Source organism: Mytilus galloprovincialis, chromosome 11 (genome assembly GCF_965363235.1).
Source record: "Mytilus galloprovincialis chromosome 11, xbMytGall1.hap1.1, whole genome shotgun sequence".
In the NCBI taxonomy this organism is placed as follows: Eukaryota; Metazoa; Mollusca; class Bivalvia; order Mytilida; family Mytilidae; genus Mytilus; species Mytilus galloprovincialis.
Genome location: NC_134848.1, coordinates 86,325,149 through 86,345,644, shown reverse-complemented (window position 1 = coordinate 86,345,644; position 20,496 = coordinate 86,325,149). Strand labels below are relative to the sequence as shown.

Genomic DNA, 20,496 nt, shown 5'->3' with positions numbered 1-20,496 from the left:
ATGAGATCTCAACCCTCCCCACACCTCTAGCCAATGTAGAATAAACAAACACATGTAACTATACGCACAAACACTCAGTTTAAAAGAAAAAGAAGTTCGAGTCCGATGTTTAGAATATAAGTAACAGAAGAAACTATATAAGCAAAATGACGATGATCATCACAAATGAACAGAGGACTACTATTAATTATTGACATGCCAGCCCCAGACCTAAAAAAAATAATACATCCACTACATAATGAAAAGTGGCTGGAACATGCTGTTTTCCTTAAAACCACATGGTAATATAAACCCGGATGAAGTATCAAAAAGAAGCAATTTCATACAAGGCGTTATCAATTAGGTACAATGAGAGTTGCCTCCCATTGTACGCAATTAAAACTGTAATTATCATGTCCAGATATTTAGTTGTTTACTAACCATATCAGCGTATTCATTGGTTCCCAGCCAGTAGGTATGTTCTCCCCTGTCTGCCGCTAGGTTGTGCTGCTGAATGTGAGCAACGTTATCTTCCCAAATCAAACGTCTGAAAATATAAGTTACCTTGCTGTTAACAATTACATGTACATACGCGACCTAGTTGTGAAATATACGTAACATAGCTGTTAACAATTCCATGTACATACGTTACCTTGTTGTGACAGATGTTAACCCCGCAATATTCTGTATGTATCTGTCCCACAACAGAAACCTGTAATTCAATGGTTGTCGTTTGTCATTCCATGGCCTTTTATAGCTAACTACGCTTAAACTTATTGTTCTATGATCATAACCTACTGAAATACTCATTTAATCATGTGTCCATATTCAGAACGGACTGAAATATTAATTCAGTCATGTACGTGTTCTTGGTCAGAACAGAATGAAATACTAAGCTACGCATGTGTTCTTGGTTAGAAAACAATGAAAAACTAACCAAAGCATGTGTTCTTGGTTAGAACGGAATAAAATACTAGCCTAAGCATGTGTTCTTGATTAGAACGGAATGAAATACTAACCTAAGCATGTGTTCTTGATTAGAACGGAATGAAATAATAATCTAATCATATTTTTTTTGGTCAGACCGGAATGAAAAACTAATCTACGCATGTGTTCTTGGTCAGAACGGAATGAAATACTAACCTAAGCATGTGTTCTCGTTCAGAACGGAATGAAATACTAACCTTAGAATGTGTTCATGTACGTCATAGTTCTTATTGTAAGTGTTCTTGTAAAGTTCCCATTCTTGATCAAGTTCTTGGTTCAGAGGTTTTGAGAGGGCCACCCCAACACACAGAACAAGTACTAACAGTTTCATCTAAAATAAAATCATACAGTTAATGTTAGGATCATAAAAAAATAAAAAAGAAACCAGCACGAATATCATAATATCATATTATCATCATAATATCAAGGTTACTGGTGTATATTGGTGGATTATATTATCAAAAACTATACACCACACGTTTCCATACGATTTAGCCATTGTTGCTGTCTTTGCTATTCCAACGAGGAAGGTCGTTATAAAGTATATATAGCCTAAATATTGAAAATTAAAAAAAAAAAAAAACAGACAAAAAAGTGAAACATGAAGTATAAGTATATGAAAACTATTTCGGATAACAGTCGTATAATTATTTATTGTGTACATATATCGTTTGTCGTAACGATCCAACACACTAGCTGGTAAGAAAAATATCATCGACTTTTTACTTATATTCGACTAGTTATGACTCTTGCTTTCTGAGCGGTGTTTAATTCTTCTTTCATCAGATTTTTTTTTTAATATAAACAATACATGTATTACGCGAGAGTAATCGAATTATAACATTCTATTTTGTTAGTTTCTAATATATCTTTTTTTTGTGATTGTTTAAAGTACCACAGACCTACCATTTTATTTCCAAAAAGAAGTTGTTACTAGTATATGCATGGATTTTCTTACATATACTTTTATAGCCCGTTAAAAATACTGGACTTATCTTTATCATAAACGCTCATATAGTATATAAACAGATATTTGTAAAGAATGATTTTTATTTAAAAATATTTACTTTCTAATATTCATGCATATACCAGTATTGTGTTTACATATTTTTGTAATCTCTAAGTATTTAAGAAACTCACCTTGCTATTGTTGTCAAAAGAGGAGAACAGTGAAGTTAATACGCGAAACAATCACATTTATATCCACATAGACCAACAGTCAAGTGATAGTCACATGTCTCACATGAGGGCCATATCTAGTCATGTGACGACACGAAAATTACAATGTAATAGTTTCCCTGTATGATTAGGGAAATATTATCATCACTTGAGATATATGCCGATTATATAATGTTAACAACTGTCCTATAATGAAATCTAAACTTGTATTTAATATAGCCCCTCAACATGGTCAAGCGAACCTCGAGGTTTAGATACCGACTGTTTATCAATCTATAGGATATTAACTGAAAGTGACGTTAAACGGCAACATTCAATTAATCTTGATACATGTACTGTATTGGCGGGGGTAAAAACAGAAAAAGAAATAACTAGAAATAAAATCAAAGAAAGTTTAATAAAAGTAGATGTGGTATACGATTGTCAATTAGGCAACCCTCCACAAGAGATGAAATGACACATAAATTAATTTAACAACTATGTATGTCACCGTACGGCCTTCATTGAACAATTACTGATTAGCGCCCATACCGCATGGTCAGCTTTAAAAGATCCCGAAATGACAAAAACAAATCAAAGGAGAAAACTAACGGCCTTAAATTTATGTATGAAAAAATGAAAGTAAAACAAACAGAACGACAACCACTGAATAACAGGCTCCTGATTTGGGACAGGCACACAACAATACAGAATGTGGCGGGGTTAAACATGTTAGCGGGACACCAACCCTCATTACCTGGGACAGTGGTGTAACAGTACAGCTTAAGAACGAGTTGTGTTCACGTCACCTTCAAACTATATATGTTTCCTAATTTTTACACGTAACAAGAAGCCTTAATATTTGAACAGGCTCTTATAGCTGACCTAAGCACCACATTCAAACATGAAAAATTTCATATTTTGACATTGGACTCAGATTTCTTTTAAACTTAGTTTTTTACTGGTTGTAATGGTGGGTGTTTAATTCTGATAGAGGGAGAGTTGATACCTCACAAACTGACATGTTCCGTGTTGAAGGCCGTACCTTGGCCTATAATGGTTTACTTTTATAAATTGTTATTTGGATGGAGAGTTGTATCATTGGTACTCATACCACATCTTCCTATGTCTATTAACCCAGCCGCATTTTCGCGCCTGTCCGAAGTCAGTGCCCTTCAGCTGTTTTCAGCATTGTGGTCGGATTGTTGTCTCTTTGACATATTCGGTATTTCCATTTTCCATTTGTCTTATATTGATTTTTTGGGCTGATGTTCGCTACATATTAGAATTAAACGGCAACGTATACACGGTATACATTTTTGCCAAAATTAGATGCAGAATTAGCACTATTGTGTACGAATAAAAAGAGATGTCTGATAGAAACCTATGTCTAGTCTATATATTGTGCTTCTAAACGTAAGCGAAAGACTTTTATATCCATAGTTTCCATGAGTCGATGCCACTGCTGCATGGTGGACGTTTAATCGTCACTGAGGGTATCATCAGCCCAGTAGTCATCACTTCGGTGTTGACATGAATCACAATAGTGTAGTCATTTTTATAAATTTCCTGTTTACAAAAAAATGAGTGTTTCGAAAAATTAAGGATTTTCTTATCCCAGACATAGGTAACTTTAGCCGTATTTGGTAAACTTCAACTTCAACTTTGTACTTATTTTGCTTTATAACTATTTTTATATGAGCGTCACTCAGTGATCTTATGTAGACGAAACGCGAGTCTGGCGTACCTAAATTATAATACGGGTACCTATTTGATAACTATTTAGAGTCCAGTTTATACACCATATAAGGGACCTTTCAAGACTATGGCATCATCAATGAATAATTTTACGCATTATGTGCAGTATTGACGACCCTTTTGTGACAAAAACAAACAAAAACATTGGCGTTGTCTTTTATATAGCGTTATTATAAAGTTAAGTGCTTTTCCTGCATTGGTTTTTATTCATTTTGTTCATCCATGTTCTATATTTCGTCTATTAGTTGAGATTTAAAGGGGAGACCAGAGAGCTTAAATCTAGTGTATCCCCGCTACCGATAAACATTCGCATATCCAAAGCCAAGAACCTAGAACTTTTCAATTAGGGGGAAAGGATGACTGACCTAAAGGGGAGGGGACGCTTCAGTCATGCTTCATTGATTCCGTATATAATGTGGACATCTGATAACAGACCACCAACCAATCAACATACCAAATAGTGTGGACATCTGATAACAGACCATCAACCAATCCACATACCAAATAGTGTGAACATCTGATAACAGACCACCAACCAATCAACATACCAAATAGTGTTGACCTCTGACAACAGACCACTAACCTATCAACAAACCAAATAGTGTGGTCATCTGATAACAGACCACCAACCAATCAACATACGAAATAGTGTGGACATCTGATAACAGACCACCAACTTATCAACATACCAAATAGTGTGGTCATCTGATAACAGACCATCAACCAATCAACATACTAAATAGTGTGGACATCTGACAACAGACCACCAACCAATCGACATTCCAAATAATGTGGACATCAGATAACAGACCACCAACCAATCATCATACCAAATAGTGTGGACCTCTGATAACAGACCACTTACCAATCGACATACCAAATAGTGTGGACCTCTTGATAACAGACCAACAACCAATCAACATACCATATAGTGTGGACCTCTGATAACAGACCACCAACCTATCAACATACCGAATAGTGTGAACCTCTGATAACAGACCATTACCTTATCAATCTACCAAATAGTGTGGACATCTGATAACATACCACCAACCAATCAACATACCAAATAGTGTTGACCTCTGACAACAGACCACTAACCTATCAACAAACCAAATAGTGTGGACATCTGACAACAGACCTCCAACCAATCAACATACCGAATAGTGTGAACCTCTGATAACAGACCATTACCTTATCAATCTACCAAATAGTGTGGACATCTGACAACAGACCACTAACCTATCAACAAACCAAATAGTGTGGTCATCTGATAACAGACCACCAACCAATCAACATACCAAATAGTGTGGACATCTGACAACAGACCTCCAACCAATCAACATATCAAATAGTGTGGACCTCTGATAACAGACCTCCAACCAATCAACATACCAAATAGTGTGGACCTCTGATAACAGACCACCAACCTATCAACATACACAATAGTGTGGTCATCTGATAACAGACCACCAACCAATCAACATACTAAATAGTGTGGACATCTGATAACAGACCACCAACCAATCGACATTCCAAATAATGTGGACATCAGATAACAGACCACCAATCAATCATCATACCAAATAGTGTGGACCTCTGATAACAGACCACTTACCAATCGACATACCAAATAGTGTGGACCTCTTGATAACAGACCACCAACCAATCAACATACCAAATAGTGTGGACATCTGATAACAGACCACCATCCATTCAACATACCAAATAGTGTGGACATCTGACAACAGACCACCAACCAATTAACATACCAAATAGTGTGGACCTCTGATAACAGACCACCAACCAATCAACATACCAAATAGTGTGAACATCTGATAACAGACCTCCAACCTATCAACATACCAAATAGTGTGGACCTCTAATAACAGACCACCAACCAATTAACATACCAAAAAGTGTGGACATCTGATAACAGACCACCAACCAATAAACATACCAAATAATGTGGACATCTGATAACAGACCACCAAACAATCAACATACCAAATAGTGTGGACATCTGATAACAGACCACCAACCAATCAACATATCAAATAGTGTGGACATTTGATAACAGACCACCAACCAATAAACATACCAAATAATGTGGACATCTGATAACAGACCACCAAACAATCAACATACCAAATAGTGTGGACATCTGATAACAGACCACCAACCATTCAACAAACCAAAAAGTGTGGACCTCTGATAACAGACCATCAACCAATCAACATACCAAATAGTGTGGACATCTGATAACAGACCACCAACCAATCAACATACCAAAAAGTGTGGACCTCTGATAACAGACCATCAACCAATCAACATACCAAATAGTGTGGACATCTGATAACAGACCATCAACCAATCAACATACCAAATAGTGTGGACATCTGAAAACATACCACCAACCAATCAACATACCAAATAGTGTGAACATCTGACAACAGACCGCCAACCAATCAACATACCAAATAGTGTGGACATCTGATAACAGACCACCAACCAATCATCATACCAAATAGTGTGGACCTCTGATAACAGACCACCAAACAAACAACATACCGAATAGTGTGGACCTCTGATAACAGACCACCAACAAATCAATGTACCAAATAGTGTGGACATCTGATAACAGACCACCAACCAATCAACATACCAAATATTGTGGACATCTGATAACAGACCACCAACCAATCAACATACCAAATAGTGTGGACATCTAATAACAATCCACCAACCAATCAACATACCAAATAGTGTAGACATCTGATAACAGACCACCAACCAATTAACATACCAAACAGTGTTGACATCTGATAACAGACCCTCCAACCAATCAACATATCAAATAGTGTGAACATCTGATAACAGAACACCAACCAATCAACATACCAAATAGTGTGGACATTTGATAACAAACCACCAACCAATCAACATACCAAATAATGTGGACATCTGATAACAGACCACCAAACAATCAACATACCAAATAGTGTGGACATCTGAAAACAGACCACCAACCAATCAACATACCGAATAGTGTGGACATCTGATAACAGACCACCAACCAATCAACATACCAAATAATGTGGACATCTGATAACAGACCACCAAACAATCAACATACCAAATAGTGTGGACATCTGATAACAGACCATCAACCAATCAACATACCAAATAGTGTGGACATCTGATAACAAACCACCAACCAATCAACATACCAAATAGTGTGGACATCTGATAACAAACCACCAACCAATCAACATACCAAATAGTGTGGACCTCTGATAACAGACCACAAACCAATCAACATACCAAATAGTGTGGACATCTGATAACAGACCACCAACCAATCAACATACCAAATAGTATGGACATCTAATAACAGACCACCAACCAATCATCATACCAAATAGTGTGAACATCTGACAACAGACCTCCAACCAATCAACATACCAAATAGTGTGAACATCTGACAACAGACCACCAACCAATCAACATACCAAATAGTGTGGACATCTGATAACAGACCATCAACCAATCAACATACCAAATAGTGTGGACATCTGATAACAGACCACCAACCAATCAACATACCAAATAGTGTGAACATCTGATAACAAACCACCAACCAATCAACATACCAAATAGTGTGGACATCTGATAACAGACCACCAACCAATCAACATACCAAATAATGTGGACATCTGATAACAGACCACCAAACAATCAACATACCAAATAGTGTGGACATCTGATACCAGACCATCAACCAATCAACAAACCAAATAGTGTGGATATCTGATAACAGACCACCAACCAATCAACATACCAAATAGTGTGAACATCTGACAACAGAACACCAACCAATCAACATACCAAATAGTGTGGACCTCTGATAACAGACCACCAACCAATCAATATACCAAATAGTGTGGACATCTGATAACAGACCACCAACCAGTCAACATACCGAATAGTGTGGATATCTGATAACAGACAAGCAATTAATCAACATACCAAATAGTGTGGACATCTGATAACAGACCATCAACCGATCAACATACCAAATAGTGTGAACATCTGATACCAAACCACCAACCTATCAACAAACCAAATAGTGTTGACATCTGATAACAGACCAGCAACCCAATCAACATACCAAATAGTGTGGACATCTGATTACAGACCACCAACCTATCAACAAACCAAATAGTGAGGACATCTGATAACAGACCACCAACAAATCAACATACCAAATAGTGTGGACATCTCATAACAGACCATCAACCGATCAACATACCAAATAGTGTGAACATCTGATACCAAACCACCAACCCAATCAACATACCAAATAGTGTGAACATCTGATACCAAACCACCAACCTATCAACATACCAAATAGTGTGGACATCTGATACCAAACCACCAACCAATCAACATACCAAATAGTGTGGACATCTGATAACAGACCACCAACCAATCAACATACCAAATAGTGTGGACATCTGATAACAGACCACCAACCTATCAACATACCAAATAGTGTGGACATCTGATAACAGACCACCAACCAATTAACATACCAAATAGTGTGAACATCTGATAACAGACCACCAACCAATTAACATACCAAATAATGTGGACCTCTGATAACAAACCACCAACCAATCAACATACCAAATAGTGTGGACATCTGATAACAGACCACAACCAATCAACATACCAAATAATGTGGACCTCTGATAACAGACCACCAACCAATCATCATACCAAATAGTGTGGTCATCTGATAAAAGACCACCAACCTATCAACATACCAAATAATGTGGACATCTGATAACAGACCACCAACCAATTAACATACCAAATAATGTGGACCTCTGATAACAGACCACCAACAAATCATCATACCAAATAATGTGGACATCTAATAAGAGACCACCAACCTATCGTCAAACTAAATAGGGTGGACATCTGATAACAAACCACTAACCAATTAATATATCAAATAGTGTGGACATCTGATTACAGACCACCAACCTATCAACAAACCAAATAGTGTTGACATCTGATAACAGACCACCAACCAATCAACATATCAAATAGTGTGAACATCTGATAACAGAACACCAATCAATCAACATACCAAATAGTGTGGACATCTGATAACAAACCATCAACCTATCAACAAACCAAATAGTGTGGATATCTGATAACAAACCACCAACCAATCAATATACCAAATAGTGTGGATATCTGATAACAAACCACCAACCAATCAATATACCAAATAGTGTGGACATCTGATAACAGACCACCAACCAGTCAACATACCGAATAGTGTGGATATCTGATAACAGACAAGCAATTAATCAACAAACCAAATTGTGTGAACATCTGATACCAAACCACCAACCCAATCAACAAACCAAATAGTGTGGACATCTGATTACAGACCACCAACCAATCAACATACCAAATAGTGTGGACCTCTGATAACAGACCACCAACCAATCAATATACCAAATAGTGTGGACCTCTGATAACAGACCACCAACCAATCAACATACCAAATAGTGTGGACCTCTGATAACAGACCACCAACCAATCAACATACCGAATAGTGTGGACATCTGATAACAGACCACCAACCAGTCAACATACCGAATAGTGTGGATATCTGATAACAGACAAGCAATTAATCAACAAACCAAATTGTGTGAACATCTGATACCAAACCACCAACCCAATCAACAAACCAAATAGTGTGGACATCTGATTACAGACCACCAACCAATCAATATACCAAATAGTGTGGACCTCTGATAACAGACCACCAACAAATCATCATACCAAATAATGTGGACATCTAATAAGAGACCACCAACCTATCGTCAAACTAAATAGGGTGGACATCTGATAACAAACCACTAACCAATTAATATACCAAACAGTGTTGACATCTGATTACAGACCCTCCAAACTATCAACATACCAAATAGTGTGGACCTCTGATAACAGACCACCAACCAATTAACATACCAAATAGTGTGGTCATCTGATAACAGATCACCAACCTATCAACAAACCAAATAGTGTGGACATCTGATAACAGACCACCAACCAGTCAACATACCGAATAGTGTGGATATCTGATAACAGACAAGCAATTAATCAACAAACCAAATTGTGTGAACATCTGATACCAAACCACCAACCCAATCAACAAACCAAATAGTGTGGACATCTGATTACAGACCACCAACCAATCAACATACCAAATAGTGTGGACCTCTGATAACAGACCACCAACCAATCAATATACCAAATAGTGTGGACCTCTGATAACAGACCACCAACCAATCAACATACCAAATAGTGTGGACCTCTGATAACAGACCACCAACCAATCAACATACCGAATAGTGTGGATATCTGATAACAGACAAGCAATTAATTAATATACCAAATAGTGTTGACATCTGATAACAGACCAGCAAACAATCAACATACCAAATAGTGTGGACATCTGATTACAGACCACCAACCTATCAACAAACCAAATAGTGAGGACATCTGATAACAGACCACCAACAAATCAATGTACCAAATAGTGTGGACATCTGATAACAGACCACCAACCGATCAACATACCAAATAGTGTGAACATCTGATACCAAACCACCAACCTATCAACAAACCAAATAGTGTGAACATCTGATACCAAACCACCAACCCAATCAACATACCAAATAGTGTGAACATCTGATACCAAACCACCAACCTATCAACATACCAAATAGTGTGAACATCTGATACCAAACCACCAACTACAAATAGTGTGGACATCTGATAACAGACCACCAACCAATCAACATACCAAATAATGTGGACCTCTGATAACAGACCACCAACCAATCATCATACCAAATAGTGTGGTCATCTGATAAAAGACCATCAACCTATCAACATATCAAATAGTGTGGACATCTGATAACAGACCACCAACCAATCAACATACCAAATAGTGTGGATATCTGATAACAAACTAAAAAACCAATCAACATACCAAACAGTGTGGACATCTGATAACAGACCACCAACCAATTAACATATCAAATAGTGTGGACATCTGATAACAGACCACCAACCAATCAACATACCAAATAGTGTGGACATCTGATAACAGACCACCAACCAATCAACATACCAAATAGTGTGGACATCTGATAACAGACCACCAACCTATCAACATACCAAATAGTGTGGACATCTGATAATAAACCACCAACCTATCAACATACCAAATAGTGTGGACATCTGACAACAGACCACCAACCAATCAATATACCAAACAGCGTGGACATCTGATAACAGACCACCAACCAATCAACATACCAAATAGTGTGGACATCAGATAACAGACCACCAACCAATCAACATACCAAATAGTGTGGACATCAGATAACAGACCACCAACCAATCAACATACCAAATAGTGTGGGCATCTGATAACAGACCACCAACCAATCAACATACCAAATAGGGTGGACATCTGATAACAGACCACCAACCTATCAACATACCAAATAGCGTGGACATCTGATAACAGACCACCAACCATTCAACAAACCAAATAGTGTGGACATCTGATAACAGACCACCAACCAATCAACATACCAAATAGTGTGGACATCTGATAATAAACCACCAACCAATCAACATACCAAATAGTGTGGACATCAGATAACAGACCACCAACCAATCAACATACCAAATAGTGTGGGCATCTGATAACAGACCACCAACCAATCAACATACCGAATAGTGTGGATATCTGATAACAGACAAGCAATTAATTAAAATACCAAATAGTGTTGACATCTGATAACAAACCACCAACCAATCAACATACCAAATAGGGTGGACATCTGATAACAGACCACCAACCAATCAACATACCAAATAGTGTGGACATCTGATAACAGACCGCCCATTTCATCAACATACCAAATAGTCTGGACATCTTAAAACAGACCACCAACCAATCAATATACCAAATACCGTGGACATCTGATAACAGACCACCAACCTATCAACATACCAAATAGTGTGGACATCTGATAATAAACCACCAACCAATCAACATACCAAATAGGGTGGACATCTGATAACTAACCACCAACCAATCAACATACCAAATAGGGTGGACATCTGATAACAGACCACCAACCTATCAACAAACCAAATAGCGTGGACATCTGATAACAGACCACCAACCATTCAACATACCAAATAGTGTGGACATCTGATAACAAACCACCAACCTATCAACATACCAAATACTGTGGACATCTGATAACAACCACCAACCAATCAACATACCAAATAGTGTGGACATCTGATAACAAACCACCAACCTATCAACATACCAAATAGTGTGGACATCTGATACCAAACCACCAACCAATCAATATACCAAATAGTGTGGACATCTGATAACAACCACCAACCTATCAACATACCAAATAGTGTGGACATCTGATAACAAACCACCAACCTATTATTATACCAAAAAAGGCTGAACATCTGATAACAGACCACAAACCTATCATTATACCAAATAGTGTTGACATCTGATAACAGACCACCAACCAATTAACATACCAAATAGTGTGGACCTCTGATAACAGACCACAAACCTATCATTATACCAAATAGTGTTGACATCTGATAACAGACCACCAACCTATCAACATACCAAATACTGTGGACATCTGATAACAGACCACCAACCTATCAACATACCAAATAGTATGGACATCTGATAACAGACCACTAACCAATCAACATACCAAATAGTGTGGACATCAGATAACAGACCACCAACCAATCAACATACCAAATAGTGTGGACATCTGATAACAAACCACCAACCAATCAACATACCAAATACTGTGGAGATCAGATAACAGACCACCAACCAATCAACATACCAAATAGTGTGGGCATCTGATAACAGACCACCAACCAATCAACATACCAAATAGGGTGGACATCTGATAACAGACCACCAACCTATCAACATACCAAATAGCGTGGACATCAGATAACAGACCACCAACCAATCAATATACCAAATACCGTGGACATCTGATAACAGACCACCAACCAATCAACATACCAAATAGTGTGGTCATCTGATAACAGACCACCAACCTATCAACATACCAAATACTGTGGACATCAGATAACAGACTACCAACCTATCAACATACCAAATAGTGTGGACATCTGATAACAAACCACCAACCAATCAATATACCAAATACCGTGGACATCTGATAACAGACCACCAACCTATTATTATACCAAAAAAGGGTGAACATCTGATAACAGACCACAAACCTATCATTATACCGAATAGTGTTGACATCTGATAGCAGACCACTAACCAATTAACATACCAAATAGTGTGGACATCAGATAACAGACCACCAACCTATCAACATACCAAATACTGTGGTCATCTGATAACAGATCACCAACCTATCAACATACCAAATGGTGTGGACATCTGATAATAAACCACCAACCAATCAACATACCAAATAGTGTGGACATCTGATAACAAACCACCAACCTATTATTATACCAAAAAAGGGTGAACATCTGATAACAGACCACAAACCTATCATTATACCAAATAGTGTTGACATCTGATAACAGATCACCAACCTATCAACATACCAAATAGTGTGAACATCTGATAACAGATCACCAACCAATCAACATACCAAATAGTGTGAACATCTGATAACAGATCACCAACCATTCAGCATACCAAATAGTGTGAACATCTGATAACAGACCATCAACCAATCAACATACCAAATAGTGTGGACATCAGATAACAGACCACCAACCTATCAACATACCAAATAGTGTGGACATCAGATAACAGACCACCAACCAATCAATATACCAAATAGTGTGGACATCTGATAACAGACCACCCATTCCATCAACATACCAAATAGTGTGGACATCAGATAAATACCATGTAGTTACTCAGGAACCACCACAGGGGATAACATGTACAAAAACATGTAATTACTGATGAACCAGTAGGGTACCTGCACACTGTACAAAAACATGTAAATACTGATGAACCAGTAGGGTACCTGTCCACTGTAGAAAAACATGTTTTTACTGAGGAACCAGTAGGTTACCTGTCCACTTTACAAAAACATGTTATTACTGAGGAACCAGTAGGTTACCTGTCCACTTTACAAAAACATGTTATTTACTGAGCATGCTGAGGAACCAGTAGGTTACCTGTCCACTTTACAAAAACATGTTTTTACTGAGGAACCAGTAGGTTACCTGTCCACTTTACAAAAACATGTTATTACTGAGGAACCAGTAGGTTACCTGTCCACTTTACAAAAACATGTTATTACTGATGAACCAGTAGGGTACCTGCACACTGTACAAAAACATGTAAATACTGAGGAACCAGTAGGGTACCTGCACACTGTACAAAAACATGTTAATACTGAGGAACCAGTAGGGTACCTGTTCACTGTAGAAAAATATGTTTTTACTGAGGAACCAGTAGGTTACCTGTCCACTGTACAAAAACATGTTATTTACTGAGGAACCAGTAGGTTACCTGTCCACTGTACAAACACATGTTATTTACTGAGGAACCAGTAGGTTACCTGTCCACTGTAGAAAAACATGTTTTTACTGAGGAACCAGTAGGTTACCTGTCCACTGTAGAAAAACATGTTATTACTGAGGAACCAGTAGGGTACCTGTCCACTGTAGAAAAACATGTTATTACTGAGGAACCAGTAGGATACCTGTCCACTGTAGAAAAACATGTTATTTACTGAGGAACCAGTAGGGTCTGTTTCATCTTCTGGGACTTCTGTTGCTGGAAAGGTAAATAACACCAGTAATGAAATAATAATTTATTATGACTCAACAAGCTAAAAAAATCTCAATATGGTAACCATGATTACATGTATTTATCCAGATGCTAATGAATTTTCTGAGCTTGAAAAAGAGGTAGAGTTATCACTATGGTGATCCTGAGTGTTGCTTTGATCACCATGGTTACGCTCATTGACAGAATGACTATGTTCATCTTCCGAGTATAGTGAAAAAGAGTTAGTTTCCACTGAAGATGTCGTGCTTGTACTGTCAAAAGATCTACTGACTAAAGTTGGACTAGACAACATGGGCAAAGATGACAGAGACATGTCAGGCAAGAAAGGCAACGACTGCTTACTACAAAACCTATCATTAGATAGGTCAGGTGACAGATCATCTTGTTTAGCTCTATAATCAATCAAAAGTTTGTTGATGTCGTAATCATCGAGAATTTTCATCAGTTTGACTGCTCCATGAGATATGGCTTCCGTACACGACTTGAGTCTTTCTCTATGATGACTGGTAATCATGTCATATGTTAGATCCCGCACAGTTTTACAAAGCTGTATAGAGGCAGATACCACACTCATACAGGATCCTAAAATTAAAAATAAATTTATTGGTCCGACAGTTTTACAGTGCTGTATGGACAATAATGGAGACAGATATCTTAGTAATACAACAGGAACTTAACATGTCATTTATAAATTTTTTTGTCAAATAACTGAATTTGCACAGGAACCCAAAACACATTCATTTAAATTTAATTATTTGTCAGATAGCATGGATAGTTAACAGTTTTACATGTTGCTATAAAATGTACAGTGTACCTATAATAAACATGATAAATCCTGATATCTCACTCATTAAAGTGCAGCTCAATTTCCCCACATTTATATACTTGTACAATGTATCTATCAGCATGGTGAGTTTTCAGATTTTTAATAGGATTTTTTCAGGAGACTAAAGGCCACACAAAGATCTGTGGCAATGTAATTAATATAATGACTCTGATATATACCATCAATCACTCTGTCACATGTATGTCTGTTTTACATGATACGGCATACTTTTTTAAAATTACCTAAAATTCTTTTTTGAACATCTTTAGATTGATCTGTTAATGTTCCTTCACAGCCATTAAAGTCTTTCTCTGTAGCAAATGAAACAAGTGCTTGAGATGATGCTATAACAGGTTCACAGAAAACCATCACTCTGGAATGCTGGGTAATGTTGGGATTGGATTTGTATGATTTGATGCTGGCTATGAGACATCCCGCTGCACAAGTTACACTTTTGACACTAAGTTTAAATTGATCTTGTAGACCCTCATCTTTTACATTTTGTCCTGCAGTTCGACAAATGTCAGTGATCACAGCAATATGCTTGGATATATTAGAACACAGATCTATGATAATTTGTGGAGAAAGTTCGTCAATACGTGTTCGTTTCAATCGGAAACAACTTAGTTTGATTTCCAGCCCTGAGTAACAAACGGAATATTTATCTATTAATCCTGTTTCTGCCAGTTTACACGTCGCAAAGTTTACAGTAATAAGATAACAGGCATGGCAAATTATTTCCATAAATTTAATAAGTACAGAAGATAGTTCTTCAACTGAGTCACAAATTTCAACCCATTTTGCTGATATCATGTGAACGTTGGAGACCAAAGTTTGTGATAAGTCCTTAATTGATCTAAGTGTTGAAGTAATAGAGTCGTGCAGCTTTTCTGATGGTAGAAATCTTATGGTTTCTGTAAGCACTGGTCGAACACAACATGACAACAGTAACAGCTCAGCAACACTTTGGATTTTAGTGGTGCATGATTCACAGATTGCTGCTAAAGTTCTTGAGCTGCTTGCATTCATTGCATTATGTATTGTTTCTTTTATTGTGCTTTACACTCAAAATACTACAATACTATTGTAAATATCAATAATAAAGATTCAGGCTGCATCTCTTTTGTTCATGTTTGCTATGCATACGGAACACATAAAAATATGCTAAAACTCGACATTTTGTATTTTTTCATAATAAGATGACAAAGGAAGCCAGATTTTCATTGTACTTGAAGTAGGCATCCTTTCAGTCAGATTCAAACTAAATCCTCTTTTGGTGGCGTGGGCGTGGTCATATTAGAAGCAGGAAGCGGTAAAGGTTTTAAATCGCGTGATAGACGTGATTTGACGGTTTACAACGTAAAATCGCCGAAAAAAATAGTTTTATTTATATGTTCAAGAAAACATAGGTTTTTAAGTGAACAATTATCTAAACTGAAATGTAAGTCATATTTTGATTATAAAATGTGCAATAAAATTTCATGTCAGTAATAAAAAAGGATATTTAATATCGCGTAGTAATTAGGATGAATCACGTGTTTCCGTCATGCTCGAAGAAAATCAACTTCCGGCTACACAGAAAATTGTAGATTTTGGACTAAATTTGTTAAAATAAGACCATTTCTACATGATTTAAAGTCAAATACACCGACAAGTTATCCTAGAAGTCACTGAGGTTCGTTTACAATCCATAATTTGGCAGCGGAAGTCATATTTCAGACGTCCTTTTCCGCTTTTCTGTACAACTTCCGCTTGTCCTTGTTGACAAAGCAGTTGCGCTTGTTTGTCCAACGGGACAAGAAGTGTCGCTTTTTCTCGATTTGGTCAAACAACATGTATACATTCCATTTTCTCTGAATAAAGAAATGCTTTTTTTGGGAGATGACATCTTATTTAAGGTTCAGCATTACTTTTGTGGCTCTCCCACACTGGCACAGTCAATATCATCATCTTTAGTCGTAGACGACTGTTGTTGTTTCCAATTATGTAAATCAATTGTATCTGATTTATGCCCTTTATGGGCCCTGTAATTTGGGAAATAAAAATATGCCTGCTATTCTATTGACCAGGAGTGGGGTGCCACTCTCCACACAGGTTTTATATGTACAAAACTATCCAATACCTTGAATACACATGATACCGCAGTCCCACTAGGCCATGATCGCACTACAATCTGTGAAAAAAATGCAAATTTTGATGATTGTAGTACCATCATATAGATCGCAGTAAGGTCGTATCACGGTCGTGGTGAGGTCTTCAAGATCGTGATGAGTGTGGCCAACTTTGAACATGTTCAAACAATCGTGGTGCGGTTGTGGCAAAATAAGGTCGTAGTAGAAGCGTAGTGAGAGCGCACGAAGATCGCAAAGGTCGCTGTACCGTTGTAGCGAAAGCGTGATTCTATTCGGAGAGACTGCGCTACCATCTCACAGCGACGTTATTACAACCTCACTACCCCAACCATGTTCTCACCGCAAACCAACTACGCTTCCACTACAACTATACCACGTTGTTCACGACCATACTACGATTCCAGCATGCTCTTGTCATCCTCATCATCCTCTTCTTACGACCTGACTACGTTCATACTACAACCATCATTCTCATTGACATTTTTACATAAAATATATAAAAATGCTCCCTAAAGTTTGTTTGTTTGTATGTAATTATCCATTTGCTCTAACGGTTCAACCATGCTTCTCGTTTAATATTGATAAGAACGTTGGTTTTCCCGTTTAAATGGTTTTACACTATAGGTTTTTGGGTCCTTTATAGTTTGCTGTTCGGTGTGAGCCAAGACTCCCTTTTGAAGGCCGTACATGTACCTTGGCCTATAATAATTTATTTTTATAAATTGTTACTTGGATGGAGAGTTGTCTTATTGGCACTCATACCACATCTTCCTATATCTATCGACACATCTGTGTCATCTCTGTTATCGTTCACTAAAATATCGGCGTCATTTAAGCTTTACAGACCAGCTATAGATTGTAATTTAGGTTGGATTGGTCGGTCCGACATCTCTGCTTGATCATGATTCGTTATTATCAGAGCTCCTTTGGCCTCTACATCTGATCAAACCCCTACCACCACGCACATGAGTTCTAATAGATTTTGGTGGCATGATTGTATTGTTTCTAAGAAATCTGGGTAGTAATCAGAAATAGAAGGAATGACACTGTAATGACTGTATTGATATGGAACATGGTGTTGACGTTATTGCTGAGAACGTAGAAAGATCGCGGTATGAACATAAGTGTAGTATATTAAGTATTGTCATATATTCTATATTGATACGTTCTGAATAGTGCTGTGGCTGTTCTGTACGATATGTGACTGTATGAAAGTACCCGTTGGGTACCAGGTATTATGATTGTAAACAATGCTGAATAAACGTGTCTTCTCAAATGTATTTCGTTAAATCGGCCAGATATATATTAAACAGGAACCATCGACACTACAATTGGCGACGAGGATAAAGAAGAAACATTGAACTTTAATGTGGTAAGCTGATTTTTGTAAAATGGCAGCTAAAATCGATTTAAATCCAGTTGGAAATTTCGATGTCAGTGGAGATAGACTCGGACAATCATGGACTCGGTGGTTGAGAAGTTTTGAACTTTATGCAACAGGAAAAGGTGTAGACGACAAGAAACAAAAGAAAGCATTATTATTGCACTGTGCAGGACTCGATGTACAGGATATATACTTCACATTAACGGAGGAAGATGGTGACGACGATTTTGATAAAACGATTAAAACATTGAAGAAACATTTTGATGCCAAGATAAATTTTTCAGTAGAACGTTATAATTTAAGAAGTATCAAACAAAATGAAACGGAAACAATAGATCAATACATCACAAGATTGAAACAACAAGTAGTATTGTGTGATCATCCAGACCCGGACGCACAAGTAAGGGACCAGGTCATAGAAAAATGTCGTTCTAATAGATTACGTACTCGACTTCTTGAAAAGGGACCAGGTTTGACCTTAGATGATGCAAGAACTATTGCAAGAACTTTAGAAATGGCTGAAAAGCATTCTCGCGAAATGGAGGGTGCAACTGGTTATGGCAACAACCCATCAAGTAGTCACGGAAGTGTTAATAGAGTCAATCAAAGAAAACCAACACAATATGGACAGAACAAAACAAAAACAAAATCAGGATTAAAATGCTATCGATGTGGGAGAGAAGGACACTTCGGTAAAGATCCATCTTGCCCGGCACAAGGTAAAACATGCAATAAATGTGGGAAAAGTGGTCATTTTGGAACCGTGTGTAAAACGAAACAAGGAGGGCAACAAAATCAAAGAAGATATGGTAAATATGGTACTAAAAGTGCAAAAGGTATTGTCAACTATGTGGAATCAGATGATGATGAATATGCATTTATTGTGAAAAAATCAAAGTGATAAAAATGATGAAATTGAAATTAATGCTGGTGGCATAAATATAAAGTGTGTAATTGATAGCGGTGCATCAGTAAATATTATTTCAAGTGCATTGTGGGAAAAATTGAAAATTCAGAAAATTGTGTGTAAATCTGAAAAATCAGAAAAGAAATTATATTCTTATGGTAGTGAAACACCACTAGAGGTGTTAGGAAAATTCACATGTGAAATAAATGTCAAAGGTCAATCTGAAAGTGTAGAAGGTGCATTTTATGTTGTGAAAGGAAATAGTGTATCTTTGCTGGGAAAAGCAACAGCTATACAATTAGGTGTTTTGAAATTAGGAATTAATAACCGAATATATTCAATAAATGATATTAGAGAAAAATATAGTGATTGCTTTAAAGGAGTAGGCAAATTGGA

At 37.2% G+C, this 20,496-nt stretch overlaps 3 protein-coding genes across 5 annotated transcripts in view; 1 reads left to right on the top strand and 2 right to left on the bottom strand.

The window, feature by feature from the left end:
• Positions 1-20,496, bottom strand: part of LOC143052968 (cathepsin L-like peptidase) — a 29,572-nt gene that overhangs the window by 5,381 nt on the left and 3,695 nt on the right. Inside the window, exons 1-3 of one of the 2 annotated variants that reach the window (XM_076226143.1) lie at positions 2,107-2,224; positions 1,164-1,297; positions 421-526 (exon numbers count right to left, since the gene is read on the bottom strand). In XM_076226143.1, the coding sequence (XP_076082258.1) occupies positions 421-526; positions 1,164-1,297 (240 nt within the window). In that variant the 5' untranslated portion in view covers positions 2,107-2,224. Of the gene's footprint in view, positions 1-420; positions 527-1,163; positions 1,298-2,106; positions 2,225-20,496 lie in introns of those variants that run through there. The other variant, XM_076226146.1, reaches the window with a different exon arrangement.
• On the bottom strand, positions 14,861-17,073 carry LOC143052967 (talin rod domain-containing protein 1-like). Its single transcript, XM_076226142.1, has 2 exons — positions 15,920-17,073; positions 14,861-15,433 (listed from the first exon to the last, which is right to left on the bottom strand). Exons 1-2 carry the CDS (start codon positions 16,704-16,706, stop codon positions 14,931-14,933), a joined length of 1,290 nt encoding a protein of 429 aa, XP_076082257.1. The 5' UTR covers positions 16,707-17,073; the 3' UTR covers positions 14,861-14,930.
• Positions 17,201-20,496, top strand: part of LOC143052966 (uncharacterized) — a 41,480-nt gene continuing 38,184 nt past the window's right edge. For both annotated transcript variants that reach the window (XM_076226140.1, XM_076226141.1), the window contains exon 1: positions 17,201-17,352. The gene's annotated coding sequence lies outside the window, so the exon portion shown is untranslated. The remainder of the gene's footprint in view (positions 17,353-20,496) is intronic.

Excerpts from the sequence above, each read along its gene's own strand:
- LOC143052967 (XM_076226142.1), bottom strand. The coding sequence starts at position 16,706 with ATGAATGCAAGCAGCTCAAGAACTTTAGCAGCAATCTGTGAATCATGC. Across the intron at positions 15,434-15,919 it reads TGTTCAAAAAAGAATTTTAG|GATCCTGTATGAGTGTGGTA; the intron begins GTAATTTTAAAA and ends TTTTAATTTTAG.